General features: G+C 37.5%; 1 protein-coding gene across 5 annotated transcripts in view; it reads left to right on the top strand.

Annotated features, from left to right (window-relative positions):
* The window catches only part of TMEM117 (transmembrane protein 117), a 596,659-nt gene that overhangs the window by 564,042 nt on the left and 13,613 nt on the right, over positions 1 to 19,004 (top strand). For all 5 annotated transcript variants that reach the window (XM_065934576.1, XM_065934575.1, XM_065934577.1 and 2 more), the window contains one exon: positions 17,995 to 18,124. In XM_065934576.1, the coding sequence (XP_065790648.1) occupies positions 17,995 to 18,124 (130 nt within the window). The remainder of the gene's footprint in view (positions 1 to 17,994; positions 18,125 to 19,004) is intronic.

Here is a 19,004-nt window from a genome sequence, read left to right as displayed (position 1 = left end):
AAAGAAAAACAAATACAACCCAAAGTTAGTAGATGGAATGGAAATCATAAAGATCAAAGGAGAAATTAATGAAATGGCTACTAAAAAGCAATACATATGATTAATGAAACTAAAAGATGGTTCTTTGAAAAGATTGTATATCTTTAGCCAGACTCATCAAGAAAAAAAAGAGAAAGTGCCTGAAATCAGTAATGTCAGGAATGAAAGGGAAGTTACAACTGAAACCACAGAAATACAAAGGATAGCAAGAGATTATTATAAACAATTATACACCAATAAAATGAACAACCTGGAAGAATTGGACAAATACCTAGAAATGTACACTCTCCCAAGACTAGAAAAAGGAAGAAGTCGAAAGTATGAACAGACTAATTGCCAATAATGAAATTGAATCATTCATTTAAAAAAAAAAACCAACAAAAACAAGCCCAGGATCAGACATTTACAGGTTAATTTCAGCAAACATTTAGAGAAGAGTCAACCTCTGTCCTTTTCAAACTACTCCAGAAAATTGTAGTGGAAGGAGTACGTCCAAACTCATTCTACAAAACCAGCATCACCCTAGTAGTAAAACCAGACAAAGATATCACACACAAAAAAGAAAACTATGGGCCAGTAACACTAATGAACATATAGGCAAAAATGAACAACAAAATATTAGCAAACCAAATCTAACAATTAAGAGGTTCATACTCTGTGATCAAGTGGGATCACAGAGATGCAAGGATTTTTCAATATCAACAAATTAATCAGTGTGATACACTAGATTAACAAATTAAAGAGTAAAAATCATATGATCATCTCAATAGATGCAGAAAAACATCTGAAAATTTTCAACATTCATTTATGATAAAACCTCTCACAAAGTGAGTATAAAGGGAACATACCTTAACATAAAATCTATATATGACTAGCTTACAGCTAACATCATAGTCAATGGTAAAAAGCTAAAAGCAGTTTTTCAAGAGGAAGAACAGGCTAAAAATGCCCCTTATTGCCAGTTTTTATCTAACATAGTATTGGAAGTCCTAGCCACAAAAATGAGACAAGAAAAATATAAGTAATCAAAATTGGAAAAGAAGTAAAAGTGTCACAGCAGATAACATACTATATAAATAGAAAATCCTAAAGACACCAGTAAAAAAAACTATTAGAACTCACCAATGAATTTAATAAAATTGCAGGATATAAAATTAATATACAGAAATATGTGGTGTTTCTATACACTAAATTATCAGAAAGAAAAAAAATCTAGAAAGTCCCATTCACAAGTGCATCAAAAATAATAAAATACTTGGGAATAAAACTAACTAAGGAAGTAAAAGACCTGTACTTGGAAAACTGTAAGATAACTGATGAAAGGTATTGAAGGTAACACAAACAGATGGAAAGATACACTGTACTTCTAGATTGGGAGAACTGATATTGTTAAAATTATCATAATACCCAAGACAATCTTCTGCTCCAATGCAATCCCTATCAAAATACCAAGGAATTTTTCACAGAACCAGAACAAATAATTTTAAGACCTTGAATAGACAAGACAGTCTTGAGAAAGAGGAGGCTGAAAGAAGAGCAATTTCAAACTATAGTACAAGCTGATTTCAAACTATAGGACAAAACTATGGTAATGAAAACAGTATGGTACTGGCAGGAAAACAGACATACAGATCAGGGAAGTAGAATAGACAGCCCAGAAATTAATTCACACTTATAAAGGCAATTAGTCTTTGGCAAAGTAAACAAGAATATACAAAGGCAAAAAGACTCTTCACCAAATAGTCTTGAGAAAACTGGACAGTTACACGCAAGACTTACACTGGACTATGTTCTCATACCATATTCAAAGTAAATTCAAAACCAATTAAAGACTTAAATGTAAGGCATGAAACTATAAATCTTCTAGAAGGCATACAAAGTATGCTCTTTGACTTCAGTCTAAGCAATATTTTTTTGTATATTTCTCCTCAAGCTAGGGAAACAGCAGCAAAAATAAACAAATGGGACTGTAACAAACTAAAAATCTTCACAGAGAAGGAAACTATCAACGAAATGAAAGGGCCACCTACAGAATGAGAAAAGATACCTGCAAACAATATCTTAAACAAGGGGTTCTATTTCCATCATTATTTGATTCATGTCCAACTTGTTCACAAGCATCAATAAATTATAGTGTCCATAGACATTTTTTACACCACTGTATCCCAAGGACCAAGCAGAATACCCTCATTGAGCACTTGCTTTGCACAATATTCTCTTCTCTTTGTGTGGTTGGATCAATCCCATCCTCAGTTCTCAGATCAGGTCTCACCTCTTCCAGGATGCCTCCTGCGATGGCCTCTTTGTTATTCTCTTTCTCAATCTTCACTTTATTTCCTTCACAGCACTTACTAATTGTACCTCATTTCATCTAGTTGACTCTAGTTCTTTCATCTTTTGCTCTCTCTGTATGTGCTATCATGCTCAGTCGTGTCTGACTCTTTGCAACCCCATGGGCCCACCAGGCTCCTCTGTCTATGGGATTTTCAAGCCAAGAATACTGGAGCAGTTTGCCATTTCCTACTCCAGGGGATCTTCCCTTTACCCAGGGATAGAGCCCACATCTGCCACTGTGCCGCCTGGGAAGCCCTCTTGACTTAAGTTATTAAACTTGAGAGTGGCATCTCTGTTGGTCTGTTTTGTTCCCTGTTGCATCCATAGCATACATCACATTACCTGGTACCTTTCACTTGAGGGGTTTAATCTACCTAGAGATCTTCTCTAGCCCTACTTACAGTAACTTCTCCAGCCAATCATCCTAGCTTATTTTCTCTTTGGCACTAATCATTTTCTGAAGTTATTCTGTTTGTGTGTTTATGCTACATTCAAACTGTAAACCTCATGAAGGTAGAGCCTAGAACTAGATCAACTTGGAAATACTACTGTATGGCCAATGTGGAAAAGAGAGGCTGACACAACGAACTGCCGTGTGTACAAACATTTCGCCAATAAAAGATGATGTCATGAAAGGAAAAGACAAGCTACATTAAAAAAAAAAAAGCAATAGTTAAACCAAGACAGTAATAGGTCATTTAGAAGCAATATATGCTAAATTTCTACTCATCCTTCTAAATGAAGTTTAAAAAACAGCAGATATAAGACTGAGATGCCTGGGGCTTGGCTCCGACTTTTCCACTTATATATTACAGTAAGTCAGTCAAATACCTTTTCTGAACCTCAGTTTCCATAACTGCAAAATGGGAAAAGGAAAACTCACTTTGGATCATTATTTTAAAGATAAAAAAAAATAAGGAAATGTATGGAAGTAACTATGCTGGTGCAGAGCCTGTTTCATTAGCTCATTGGATAGTGGCTGTTTGTCCTAACAGTTCATGTCTCAGCGCCTGGCTGGAAGGATGGCAAGCAGAATGTTTAATAATAGTAGTAAAAGGAAATCCATTTCCTTACATTTAAATAACTTTAGAGGGCATATCTTTATTTTGGATCATAGAATGAGTAACCTATAGATCATGCTATATAATTGTCAGTGAAGGCATACTAAATCATAACCATTGACTTGAAAAAGAAAAATAGAAAAAATGTTAATTATGATCATGTATATTCTTTCTCATTGTATGTAATTGAGCCTCAGGAAGTACAATTGAGATCTTTCACTGATTCTGAGTTAATTAGTATCTCCTGCTTACATTATAACACCCAAGCATTCTTTGTCTGTATTTTTCCAAAAAAGAAATATGAAGAAGTCTGCATTTCTGGCTAACGCAATCATGTATCTATATTTAAAGGCAAATGATACCTGATTCTTTGAAGTTCTTAGTATGGGTATTTAGTTGTTAAAGAGTGGATTTATTATTTAAAAGAGAAATACAATTTTTAAAAACCTAGTATCTCTGAATTGAGAGTGGGAGTGGGGATCTGTCAGCAAGCTCTAACTTTGTAAAACAATTTGGAACCTTTATAAAACTAATTTCTGAAGATAGTCTATTACCTGGACAGTTTCATAATGATGTGGATTGGCCAACTTCTCTAGTGAGAAGTAATAAATCAAGTGCACCTGGATTTATATAGGAAAAATAACATGTTAATTGATTTATCTATATGTGTTACAGATATCCATAAAGCAAAGCCTTTGGCAACTGCAAAAGTAATAATTTCAAATTTGCCTATGACTCACCAAGTACAATTCAATGCTTGAAGGCAAAATTTTATGTTTTATGTTTAGTTTTTATGATTGCTTTCATGTAGCTTTTCTGTGCATTAAAAGTCAATTTTCAGAACCATAAGCTTACCAATTTTTACAAATAAAAATTTTATGAGATATTGTCCTGAGGTAGTATAAAATTATTTTCTGATAATTTTTGCCACTTTCCCAAAGTTCATTGTTACTTTGTTACCACAGGGTATTGTTTGTAATATTTCTAAATATGACACATTTCATTAGAAATCTAATATATTTCACAGAGATATTATATGGGGCTTCAAGCCCATAACATTAGTGATGTACTTTTCGATGTTGCTTGCACTGATAATTCTGTTTAAAATCAAATATCGAGACAGGCTTTAAATGGATTATTAATAACATTATATTTATAAAAATTGTGTCATCTTCTACCTATCATAATTATTAGCAAGAAGAATTAATCCTTGGAGAGGTTCCCAGAAACACAGTAACTTCAATGGCATATAGAACAAGGAAGACTTTAGATAAAATAGAACAGATTTTGTAGAGAGTTATGCAGAATATATATATTTTTATATTGTTGTTCAGCTTCTAAATCATGTCTGACTCTTTGCAACCCCATGGTCTGTAACACGCCAGGCTTCTCTGTCCTTCACTGTCTCCTGGAGTTTGCATAAACTCTGGTCCATTGAGTCAGTGATGCCCTCCAACCATCTCATCCTCTGTTGCCCCCTTCTCCTCCTGCCCTCAATCTTTCCCAGCATCAGGGTCTTTTCCAATGAGTCGGCTCTTTGCATCAGGTAATCAAAGGATTGGAGTTTCAGCTTTAGCATCAGTCCTTCCAATGAATATTGAGGGTTGATTTCCTTTAGGATTGACTGATTTGATCTCCTTGCTGTCCAAGGGACTCTCACGAGTCTTCTCCAACACCACAATTTGAAAGGATCGGTTCTTTGACACAGTCTTCTTTATACACATTACATAAAATCATAATATATATATATATATAACCATATTTATATATAAACACAAGAAAGAAAGCTATAAAGATAATATGTATTATGTGTGTTTTATTGTTCTTATAGTTATCTTTCTCATGTTTTTGTGCTACCTTGAGTCACCTACATAACACAAAATTTTTTCACTTCATGATATGTCAAGCCATAATGCATTAGTAGCACAAATCTCACTGTTACACAGCTTCCAAAGAAACATAAAAGTTGTGTCTTTTTAGGAAGTTGCAAAGTTTAATCGCCAACACTGAAGTGAAAGTGATAGGTGCTCATCATCATCCGACTTTTGTGACCCCGTGGACTGTAGCCTGCCAAGTTCCTCTGTCCATGGAATTCTCCAGGCAAGAATACTGGAGTGGGTAATTCCCTTCTCCAGAGGATCTTCCCAACCCAGGGATTGAGCCTGGGTCTCTCACATTGTAGGCAAATTCAGAGGCCCATCTGAGCCACTAGGGAAAAGTCAACACTAGTGGACAACAAATCGCCCCCAAATCCTGTTTTCTAGTGCAATGATACAGGAGTCTGCCATCAGAGTATGATGAAAATATCCTCAGGTGAGAAAACTGAAGTGCAAAGAAGTTGGGGAGAGAGTATTCATTACTAGAAGTATTCTAAGTTTAGAGCCAAATCTATGAATTGGCAGTAAAAATTCTAAGATGGCCATAAACCATTTTGGGGCTTCCCAGGTGGCTCAGCAAGTAAAGAACCTGCTTGCAATGCAGGAGACACCAGAGTCATGGGTTCGATTCCTGGGTTGGGAAGATCCCCCTAGAGGAGGGCATGCCTACGCACTCCAGTATTCTTGCCTGAAGAATCCCATGGACAGAGGAGCCTGGCGGGCTACAGTCCATAGGTGGCAAAGAGTCAGACACGACTGAAGCGACTGAGAACAGCCCAGCACAAACCATCCAGAGTTAAACGTGCACCTCAGCCTGCGTATTTTGCAGCTTTGTAAACAAAGAAACACTGCCATTCTTGGACTTTGCAATGGAAATGAGACAGGATTCCCTCCTCATGTGCTGCAGGTACCAGGATAATTCTAAGAAAATATTATTTCAAGATGAGCTACAACATACCACTAATGGGAAAGTTTTAATTACAGGTGTAAGTTCTAAGGGAAATACACACTGACATGACAATTGGCTTATAGGTGGGAAGATAGTTGCAATGTTAGAGCATAATGAAAAAAGTAATGAACAAGCTTGATACGATATAAAAAAAAATATCTCTGGAGTTAGACTGACCTGGGAACCAACCCTTTTGATACTGATTGTGCAGCACTGGGCAAGCTACTTGACTGTTCTCTGATCCTCAGTTTTATTCCCTTATAAAATGAGAAAAATTTTCCTTGCCACATGCATTTGCATGTGGTTTATTGTGGATCAAGTGCTTGATACAGAGCAAGTTTATGATAAATGTTGGTTTGCTTTTCTGAATATAGTATGAAAATACAATCTTTTTAACAGGATTTTTTTCCTGTTAAGTAGAATTCTTAATAAGGGGGATGCAGTGAAACACAGTGATACTGATTTAATTTCATCTAATCTTTTCTCTACCAGTTGTCTGTTGGACTATAATATGGGAGGAGTCTTGTGACATCACTGACCCTCATTGTCTATATCTGCAGAAGGAAGAGCATAGTTTATTTATTAATGCCATTTGATAGTCTTTGAGAATAAATGCATTGCATATAGTTGGTATTCAATAAGTGTTGAATTCATTGAATTGTATGATACAATTCAATTAATAGATACAATTCTATGTGGAAGTAGCATAAGTTACTAGGAATTTCTTGTATAGACTTCACATTCAGTCTAAAAGTGCTGAGTGGATTCTATAAACCAAGCCCACTATAGTCACCTCGGGCTTTTCTGAATGGAACATGTCAATATAAAGACAGGCAACTGCTGACATGCATGCAAGGCTTCTTTACCCCAGCTTGGAAACTTGTTTTTCAAAAGGACCCTGAGGGTGGTAGAATCACTCTCCTAGGTTTCCAACAAGTAAAACAATGTATTTTTGGTTTTTCTTGGCCAATGACCTCTGAACTAAAAATAGGTTCAGAAAAGTTAGATTCACTGAGGTATAATTCTCCAACAACAAAATGTATTTTGTTCTTTCCATCCCTCCAACCTGCCTCTATATATCTTGTTTTTCTAGTCTTTACTCTCTTACTTGAGGGTTGATAATTTTTCTCTAGAGCTCAGAGGATGAACACTCTTGACCTAAAACTCATTGAAGAAAGGCCTGGGATTTCTGGTAGTTCAAATCCATTGCTCTAAAGGTTTTACTTTCTGTTCATATTATTGCCAGGCAGTCCAGGGGGTCAGAGGCAGACACTCTGTGACTGTCTTCTCTGAGAAAGATGAAAACAGAGGGAAATCACATTAGTAGAGCAGCAAGGTTCCAGCCTATTGTTTCTAAAACTCCATTGCATTCTAGATACAGTAAACTTAGCCTAGTGTTGTTTTGTCTTATTTCAGAAAAGCAGCCCTCTTGACTTCACAAAGAGTGGTGGTCAGAATATTTAACTACTGATACAGTGAAGGTATTGATCAACCAGAGTAGACAGCAGCTGGAAACAACCAGTGCATCCATGCTGGTGCACACATTAGCCATTGCAGAAGTTGTTGAAAATATATAAAAAGGAAATTTCAGGTCTCACTCAGAGTCCCCTACTCAGTCCACATTGACTTTATTTTATAATAACACTAATTTATTTGAAATTAAAAGACTTGTAGTCTCTCTCTGGCCTCTCTCCTGCCTCTTTACTCTGCTCCTACTAAGAGCAAAGCTCCTCATAAGAGATCTATAATTATTGTCTCTACTTCTCACTTCCCATTTTCTCTTGAACCAGGCAGCCAGGCTTTTGTCTCCAGTTTTAGCTTCCTCTGGAGCTTGGAGATCTTCTCAAGATCAACAGTCCTGACATTGCTGCATCCTATGGTGAACTTTCAGTCTCCTCACTCAAACTTTCAGCTGCATTCAGTGAAGTCGACTACTTCTTTCAACACTTTTTTCACCTGGCTCCTAGGATGAACTTTCTTTTGTTCTTCTTATAACATATGGCATTCTTGTTCTGTTTTCCTTACTGGCTTCTCCTCTTCCAAATTCTAAATGTCAGTCTGCCTCAGTGTTCAGTTCCTGGTTATCTTCTTTGGGCTTTCTATACTCCCTTTCCAGATGATTTTACCCAGCTCTGTGGTTTTATATCATTGTGACTCCCACACCTACATCTCCAGTCTTTGTTATTTTTTCTTTTTTTTTTTTGGCCATGCCACATGGCCTGTAGGATCTTAGTTCACTAACCAGGGATAGGACTCGGGCCTCTGCATTGGAAGCTCGGAGCCTTAACCACTGGACTGCCAGGGAAGTACCTACATCTCCAGTCGTGGTTCCTCCCCTAAGTTTCCCAACTGCCTACACAATACCTCTACTCAATGTTTAATAGCATATTCTAAATAGATCTCTAGATTTCTTATCCACCTCCCTATCTTCCACAAGTTGATTGGTTCCCCAAATTCTACCTTCTCAGTAAATGACACTGTCATTTACCAGTTGCTGGAGCAAATGGTAAATTCAGAAGCTCGGTTGGTGCTAAGTCAAAATACATCTTGATCTGAACACCTGATCACCATTGTTGAACCGCCATCACCTTGCACCTAAATTTCGACAGTCATCCTGTGTGCTGTGCTTAGCTGCTCAGTCACGTCCGACTCTTTGCGACCCCGTGGACTGAAGTCTGCCAAGCTCCTCTGTCCATGGGATTCTCCAAGCAAGAATGCTGCAGTGGGTAGCCTTTCCCTTCTCCAGGGGATCTTCCCAACCTAGGAATCGAACCCAGGTCTCCCACATTGCAACTGGCCTTTATTCCTCCTGCAGCCAACCTACCACTTTCCACATCATTCACCTTCCTATCCGCCCCTTATATTCTTGCTGTTTCTTGAACATTTCCGGTTCATTTCCTCCTCAGGGCCATTGCATTAGCTCCTCCTTCTAGCTGATGCCCTCCTCCAAAGATGTGCAGAGCTGGTTCTTTCATATGAGTCAGCACTCCATACGAAGGTCACCCTCAAGGAAGCTTTCTTTTGACTAACTAAACTAGTACCCACCCCTAACTCACCATGCTCCATCCCCTTAGCCTGCTTTATTTTCTTTAGAGCATTTATCTCTATTTGATATCCTACTGTATTTCTATTTGCTGATCAGTCTCTCTTCTATTAGAATATATGCTCCATGAGACATTGTTGACAAAAAATTATGAAAAAGGAATCTATTGCAAGAAACACTAGAGCCCTTTATCTCAACCACACATCTGATATTTAGATCAACTTTATATCCTCTCTATTGCTTCTGAATATTTTTATATTGAGTTACATTTATCCACTGATCTCCACTATTATTATTTTTTCACAGAGAAAAATGACTTCAATATTAAATTAAAATTTTGCCAAGGGCAATATCTACTCTTTTGACAGTGTGCAATTAATTTTCCAATATAGCTTATAGAAGAAATTAGTCATTCAGACAATTGTATGTGACCATTCCTGGCAGCATGCATAGAGCCAGAACAGATAACTGGAGCAGTGACATTTTATACCAAATGTGCAAATACAATAAGGTACAAAATAAGCAAGGGCTGTTACTATTGAACTGCAGCCAGTGTCTGAAAAATAACATGAAAACGTGATGCTCAAAAACTTTCTTCCACCAGACTTCACATTTTCCTCTTTAGGAAAGGAGTTATTAGGTGCTCTCAATTTTAAAAATATCAACTTATTATATAGCTAGTATTCATTTATCTTAAGGGCAAAGTAAGTCAAGTTGTTGTTTGATGATGGATGGAAGATTTTATCCAAAAGGATCTATCATTGAGTTATGACACCATGTTTGTTTAGTCTTTGCATTAGCTTTAGTTTTCAGCAACTTCTCCTAGTCAATGGTTTGCCAGCTCCCTACCCCCTCACCCCCACACACGCATAGGAGTCTATAAAACGTCAAGCACTCTTTCGGTGCATATTGGTGAACTGTACTGCCCTGGTGAGGGATATTGATTTCCCATTATTCCTAGAGGCCACATGATGCATTTCTGTTAGCTGTAAACACTTACAAGAATGACTTTTATTTTGTCCTTTACCGCATCTGTCTGCCAGGGCAGGACATCTGTAAACGAGGCCTCATGCTTTTCATCAGACATTCTTCCACCTTGGTGCTTAAAGGAACGATGCCTTCAAGCTGTCTAGATATAATAAAACTTATCTTAAAAAACCCACCGCTGTGGTGCCAGAACCTCATGGTAGTCTCTTAAAAGTAACAAACTACACTCACTTCTCAAATCTACTTTGGGCTTGACTTATTTGCTTTCTCTGTGGGCGCTAAACTGTTACTTAAATCTCATTGATGTACGTTGGCTTCAAAATTAGCCAGGGAAATTCCTATTGGCCTTTGCAAGTGAGAAGGATTACTGATGAAGAAAATACATTAAACCACACTACAAAATATGCCTTTAGGATGAATTAGATTATGTGAACAACAATTCTGAGAGTTCATCCGTATCTTAGAATGTGTAAAAATCTTGAGTCAACTTCTTTCAACATTTTAGGTAAGGATTTACAGTTTGACTTGGATTTGTCTTAGTGATGAATGAGATCTGCTATCTCTTCTACTCATTGAAAAAAGCCTACTTCAATCAGAAAGACAAGATTTCTCCCAAAAACTTTTAAATCTTTTAAATAGCATAAGTGACTCCTGAGAGAGAACTCCAAAAGAGTATGGAATTCATTTGCCCAGAGGGGAAAAAAAATAATGAATATTAGGAGAAAATGAGAGTATAACTTATAAGAATAATTGTCAAAAGGTAGCTGATTCATGTCAATGTATGGCAAAAACCACTACAACATTGTAAAGTAATTAGCCTCCAACTAATAAAAATAAATTTAAAAAAAGAAGAAGAAAAACAAATTAACCTGCTGATCTTTCTCTTTTGTACACCCTTCATGTTTATTGCTAGGCACCTCTGATATTCATTGTTACCTTGATCACCTTCCTAGTGTCGCCCATTGTGGGAGGCGATCCTCCATTTTTTAATCACATGTTGGTTTACATTCTCTTTTCTTGTTCTCTGACTTGGTTGAACGTGTCTCATGAGCTTCTTTACACTTATATGGGAATTAAAAGGGTGTCTTGGATCATCGCAACGAGCATTTTTACTAATTCCCCAAATAGTAACTGCCTCATCTCACGGTATTTAAATTTGACCCCTTTCTTTCTCCCATTATATACTGTCTCCTTTCCTCTGTGATCTTTGGCAAATGACTTAATCTTTGGGTTAAAGGAATGATCTTTTAAGCTATCTAGATGTAATAAAACTTATCTTAAAAAACCCACTGCTATCATGCCAGAGCCTGATGGTAAAGTTTCTTAAAAGTAATTACTGTCTGTGTAATAGTAATACACCTTGTTTATAGGGGAGAAAAACATTTTTTTCATTATAATGAATCTCAGTTTGATGTGTAATATTATTTACAAAACCAGATATTTATTGCCCTGTTTACCTAAATTCCATTTACATGAAACCCAAAAGTAATTGCATATCTTTAACTTTCAAAGAGCTCCATTCATGAACTCATCAAGTATTTGAGTTCTTAGTATATACTACAGGTATGGGGAAATGTAACAGTGCACAAAACAGGAGAAAATTCCTTATGTTCCTTGGAGCTTACATTCCAATGGGAGAGGCAGGTAACAAATAAATAAGCAACATCTACTGTATGTCAAGGTTTCCAAGGATTTATTCAGCTAAGTGATGCCATAGCAGTTTTGCCAATTAGGAGACACGTACTGGTGCTGAAAGAAATCAGGCACTTGAGATTCTTAATAAGAAGCAAAAATATCTTCCAAAGCATGAGTACAATTCTTCAGGCCACCACTGTTCACTGTCATCTCAAATCTTGTTGCTAGGACACAGTAAGCATAGAAAAACCAAGGACACTTTACAAGCTGGGGACATTTTGGGTACAATAATGTTCTGATATTCACGGACCTATATTCAGTTCTGAAATAGGAAGAATGGAGGTTAACAAAGGGAAACAAGCAAATCTGTAAAGTTGAATTTTGAAATCATTTAAATCCTTATAATCTAAATGCCTATAAAGAGGAGATTTGCAAATTATTACACTGAAGAATGGTATTTTTAATCAGTATTTAGGAATCTATCGTCAATTCTATTCTAAATTGTTATCTATACTTTTGGCAAACTATTATCTAAATTGTGTCTTAAATTTCTCAAAAACCAAGTGGCCAGTCTTTAGTTCCTAAAATATGATTTTTGTTCTGATACCATGGTTTCATTTTTGCAAGGTAAAGTATTCACTGTTATTACATTTTCATCCTCTAATGCTTCTCTAAATAGAAGTGGGGGCCCCTTCATTTGATGTGGGAAATTGAATGCTAGTTGGGGAATTCAAAACCATGTTGGTTTCAAGCTTGAGTTCCTCTGCACAGTAGTACCAAGTGCTTTTCCTGGACCCCAGGGCATGTACCTCAATGAGAAAAGGTGAGGAAATGATGAATCCAGGATATCTTGAGACTATATATTGAACAGTGTCCTGAAAGTCTATCCAGATATGATCCATGAATAATAGAGCCACACTTGGATGGAATCACATTTGGACACATCAGTCCCAAATTACTTGTCCAAATGCAATTTGGACATCAGTGTTCAAATGTGATTTTTATAGCCATAAGCAAAAGTAAACCCTTGTATGTAAGAAATCTGAGTAGATCTATACCATGACATTTCTCATTTATTTTTATATAGGAAATATACCCAACTGAATAAAAATTAGCTGTTTCTTGAAGCGAGATACAAAGTTGGAAGTCTGTTCATTACCATAAACTGATCATAACTAGAGTAGGGTGAGCGACACAATGTACTTAAATCATTCTCACATCACTGAGCCACAAATGGGACAGACGGCTGCAGGCGTTGTTGGATTTGATAGGAGACCATAGTAAGGAAGCTTTGAATTACTGAATACTGATAGCATTCCTTAAAGAATAGAGTAAATGAACATTTTATAATATAAAATCACAGGACCAACCTGTCTCTACCCCAGTCTTGGTAGCTGAATGCATCTTGCTTCGTCCTTCTCTTAATTCAGTGTTTTAATCTGATGTTCAAAATATAATTTTTAATATGTATGCAGAAGAAAAGAACACCATGGCTCTCATAACATGTACATACAATCTGTGTGTGAAACTGCTATACATCCATGGTTTTGATGCCAAGAGAATCTCGGTAGCTGCTAGTAATCTCCTGTTGGTCAAATCTCCCTACTCAACAGTCTGATTGGAAATCAATGGCCTCTGGGACAGTTGATTAATGGAGAAAAAGTTACAGTTGATCTTCTTGGTCAAATTAGGGTTGGATAAAATATGAGAAACTTCTGGGGTTGGGGTGGAGAAATCATTTAAAGCCTCTCATGGAACTGACTTTTGGCGAGAGATGAACATGCAATAACTGTTTATCAGTGATTCTCAATAAGGACAGGTATAGTGTACATGCCCGTTCAGTGACTCAGTCATGTCTGACCCTTTGCGACCCCAGGGACTGTAGCCCACCAGGCTCCTCTGTCCATGAGATGATCCTGGCAAAAATACTGGAGCGGGTTGCCATTTTCTCCTCCAGGGGATCTTCCCAACCCAGGGATCGAACCCATGTCTCCTGTGTCTCCTGCATTAGCTGGTGGATTCGTTACCACTCTACCACCTGGGAAGCCCCCAGAACAGGTAATAGCAGGTATAGATAATTCTAGTAATGAGTCAAAAACAGTTAAGGGTCATCAGTTTTCATAGTTAGAGGCAGCATACCCAGCAGAAAATATGTATTCTTTTGCCTGTGCTCTGCCATATGACAGCTACTTCATTTTCTCAGAATTTAATCTCTCTGAAGCAAATTTTTCTTTTCTGTACAAATGAGTTAATAATAGCAAGATTTGGGGGTTATTTTGTATGTAAATATAAGCATGTAGCTTAGGAGATGCTAGAACATTGCCAGTGCTTGAACGTTTATGATCCAAGTGTCCTTGGGTTTCCTTGGCCTTTAGTTTCACGTGTTGCTAGGTGACCAGCTCCTGCTCCGTGGTAGCAGTGCCTCCCCCATCACAGGGAAAGTCTGCCACAGTTACTCCTGGAGGTCACTGCAGTGTGAGACACACATTGCACAAGAAACCAGTTTGCTCCTGTTCTTCTGTCCTCCACTGAGGTCACTCACGTGTCCCTTTGAGAGAAATGACCTTCCCTATGGTCCTGCTCCTGGGGCCCTCTGGGAGGACTCTGCTGTGACCAAAGTCCCATCAGAGACTCAGGAGGCCAGCACTGTGCAGTGGATGAGGGCAGGAGAAGGTGACCTTCGTCCTTTTCCACTTGGACCCTGAAGCAGCTTTGTGTGCGATTCATCTGAAAACAGCCCTATCTGCTGCCTCTGCTTTACTCTCAAGAACACTCTGACCTTGAATGATGCTGGGAAATCAGCCGTGCTTGTTGACTATTTCTCTGTCTCTTCCCTCTGTCTCCAGCAATGTGCTAGTTGCTGTCCAGGCATTATATCACCTTCCCAAGAAGTCTGTGGGATTTGGAGATGAAGGTGGGGATTGAGAATATCATTCTTCTTCCTCTTTTATCTCCTATTAAAAAAAAAAAAAAGTACTTGAGGTATCACTACCCTCCGATGCCTCCATTAAGATGAGCCCAAAATGTGTTGGAAGTGGTAGCAATGCTTATTATTACTATTCCATCTAAGTCAAGGTCAAACTTTACACTGATTCAACAATGTGTCTGCAGAAATATACAGAATAGGAACTGAACAAGGGGCTTCTCAGGTGAATCAGATGTTTAAGAATCTGCCTGCAATGCAGGAGACCCAGGTTTGATCCCTCAATCAGGAAGATGCTCTGAAGAAGGGAATGGCAACCCACTCCAGAATTCTTGCCTGGAGAATCCTATGGAGAGAGGAGCCTGGTGGGCTACAGTCCATGGGGTTGGAACGAGTCAGGACACGACTGAGGAACTAAACTACAAAAACACGAGTAGCAGGGAGAGGATGGAGGCAGGGAGTTAAAAGACTCAGGAAAACAGTGTTTAAAACCCAAATCTGGTAATTTTGTTTATTTATTGTTTGGCTGTACTGGGCCTTCCTTGCTGCAGGGGCTTTTCTCTAGTTGTGGCGACCAGCGGCTGCTCTGTAGTGGTGGTCTATGGGCTTCTCATTGCAGTGACTTCTCTTGTTGTGGAGCAGGACTGTGGGTGTACAGGCTTCAGAGGTCCTGGGCTCCAAAGCACAGGCTCAGTAGCTGTGATGCACAGGCTTAGCTGCTCTGAGGCATGTGGGATCTTCCCAGACCAGGGATCAAACCCATGTCTCCTGCATTGGCAAGCAGATGCTTTACCACTGAGCTTCCAGGGAAGCCCCTGGACACTATAAAGGGGGAATCTGAGAGACTTTATGTATCATCTCTTTTATTCGTTCTTTCTTTGTTTTTAATTTCTTAGATGGTGTAAGATACTATTCTCACATTTTCCCCCAAACTCTCTGCCTTCATCTCTTTAAAAAAAAAAAGAAAAGAAAAGAATGCCATCTTCTAGATGAAGAGGAAGACTTTCTCCTGTCCTCTAGTCTACTTTTGCTGAATGCCTCTTTCTATCTCCGAGTACATTTGGGATATAATTAAGGAACTATTTGGAGGTGGGGGTGAGGATTTGATCCCAGTCTACAGAAATCTCTAGAGATTACTTTCAAACTAAAATCAATTTCATACCCAGTAGAAAGTTTTCATTTCATGAGATGAAAAGCTAAACATAAACAGTCCAAGAACGTCTTTTCAAAAGAAAGTACACTTGCCCAATTGCTACCAAGAAGTATTCACTCCCCTCCTTTTTAATTTAATTGAAGTGTAGTTGATTTACAATGTTGTGTCAGTTTCACGTATACAGGAAAGTGATTCAGTGATTCTTTTCAGATTTTTTCCATTAACAAGGAATTAAATATAGTTCCCTGTGCTATACACACAGTAGGTCCTTATTGTGTGACTATTTTATATAGATAGTAGTCTGTATCTGTTAATGCTACATTCTTCCTTAAACCAAGAAGTAAGAAAGGGAATTGCCCTACTGGTAATGTTTTATATTTCTTATCCTGGACTAGTGAAAGATTATCTGGTTATCATTGCCAAGGATAATTTTTTATGGCAGATGTCAGTTATATTATAGCAAAGGACTAGATTCAATTTTAATTCTTTGCAAATGTCTTCTGAGTAACATAGAGCAAGATGATATCAATGGAAAAAAAAAGTGCACTTTAATAAAAGGCAGTAGTTCACAAGTATTATTCCAATCCATTTTCTACTAATATTTTAGATCAAAATATTCCAAATTCATCCAGCATCAGTGCTTTGGGTTTTCTGGATTTCCAAAATTACATGTCTGTTTGCTGCTGAAATCTGAAAAACCAGGAGTGGCAAGACCAACAAGATACTGGCATACACACCAATAGTAAAGGATGATATTGCATCATTTATTTTATACTTATATATTTATTTCTTATAACTGGCTTAAAGTTATCCATAGATCAAAAATTAATGAACATTGAAAATGTTCCTGATTACCACCACTCACATATTCTTCTTTCCTTTAACGTTTGTTCTCCCTTAATCAGAATTTGCTGCAAAGAGGGAAGAGGAATGGCTATGGAAACTCCTGAAGTATTCATGCACACTATTATCAGCACACCTCTATTAGCTTCATATAGAGAAATCTCAGAAAAATTTAACTTTTTATGTCAAAATAGTGGATTAAAATTTTAAAGTAATATTTTGTTATTTTTTCATCTCCAAGTTCTTTAGAAAATATTCACTAAATATAGAACTGTTTGTTAATTTAGTGATAATTTTATTACTGGAAATAAAAACATGGATTCAGCTTAAAGGTTTCTTCATTATTTAGTGTATTTCTTCTTCACATGCTAGTTATGGACTTTAATTTGGTGCTTCTATCCAAAAACCAAGAGCCGATGAGTCACCTAAAAATATCCTCATTTGCATCTTTTTTCCTTTCTTGTGAGAAGGAGGGTCATCCCACATGATTTTGCCTTGACAACAAGGAAATAACTAATGACAGTTTTGGAATTAATTCACTGTGCATCTCTCAGGCTAGCATGTCAGGCCCTCCATCATTTGGTTCAAATTGATGCTAAATTGCGAGAGAACAGGACAGAACATTTTGGCATTTTTCCATTCCATATAGTTGCTAGCACAGATGATTAATAAAACTCCCTTGATGTGGATTGAGGAACTTGGTTAAATGAATTAGATCCTCTTTGTCTTCTTACAGAAAATATGCTGGTATAAATTTCTTATTTTTAAAAAATAGTGGAACAAAAAATAACTAAATTACCCCATATTTATAAAATATGGATCACTTCCTTCCTATAAAAATTTAAGATCAGATCTCCATAATGAAAGAAAGAAACATATATTAATACACATCAATTCTGCATTGGTTTCTTATTATCACATTAAAGAGAAAATCTGAGGATATAAGTTATGACTTAATTTTGATTTTGATTGCATACTGCTACCTAATGTACATAAAACAACCATCACAGAACAAAACAGATACACCCAACAGCTGGCTGCATTTAAATGATTTTAAAATAAGTGCTTATAAAAAGTCAATTTTTGGTGTTTTGCTGCTTAGGAACGAAACAAATCACAGATATGTTGTCATGTTGGTTTTATCTGACAGGACTGGGAATTTCCACATTTCATGGGAGACGTTGATGTAAATCTTCCCGGTTTGCATACTCCTCATATGCAGTTCAAGATTCCTTTCTTCCAGAAGATCTTCAAGGAGGAATATCATATCCACATAACAGGTAAAATTTCGAACATGATTTGATTGTCTCCTAGTTAGAGTCATGCTGGCTGCTTTAAAAATGAGAATGGTAACAGTTTAGAAGCATCTGGCAATATAGTTGAGTTTTACTCACTTAGCAGCACAAGGTGGTTCCAGATCAGTGGGGGGCTCTGGACCATCATTCTGGACTTAAGTTCCTGGTGCTTTAACGATTTCAGCTTCAGCATCCAGTGGGCAAATGGGAATAAAGAGAATGGGGAAAATGACTGGGAGAGTTTGTCTGTTTCTTAACCACTTGGCCTGGAAACAGAACATGTCACCTCCACTCACATTCCATGAGGATAACCTAGTGAGATAGCCCCACCCAGAGTCAAGGAGAACAGAGAGACATGACCTGCCATTGAGCAGCCCCGTGGCATCAGGTCTTGTATTCTAGCCTGGGAATATCACTAGCTGTCTCTGCCACACTCCATAGGCCACTCTGCCTGGATTTTGATCATTAGGTGGGTTTCTTTTTCACAACATACAGCTCAGTGTATTTTTTCAACATGAATACTCTTTGTCCTTTCTTCTTCATTTGCTGCTGAGATCAAAACAATGGTACCCTACAGCTCCAGTCAGACCGCGTGCCTTTAGGGAGTTCAGGCCACTTCTTATTTGATTGAGTGAAACTTACTGCTGTGGCAAGGCTCATGTTTGCCTCAAGTCATTCTCTTGTGGATCCTTAGATTATTCCATTTTCAAATGTGTCCTGCTCTTGAAATGGCTTGAATATGATTTATTATAATATTCTTTCATGACATCTCAGTCATTCTCATCTAAAAAACAAGGCTTCTTGGAGTTATGTTTTTAATTCTTTTTTTTTTTTAGCAAGAATCAGTAAGCTACATAATCAAATA

The sequence above is a fragment of the Muntiacus reevesi genome, chromosome 4 (assembly GCF_963930625.1).
Source record: "Muntiacus reevesi chromosome 4, mMunRee1.1, whole genome shotgun sequence".
NCBI lineage: Eukaryota > Metazoa > Chordata > Mammalia > Artiodactyla > Cervidae > Muntiacus > Muntiacus reevesi.
Note: the sequence above shows the minus strand (reverse complement) of the source record. Positions and strands in the feature narration are given on the sequence as shown.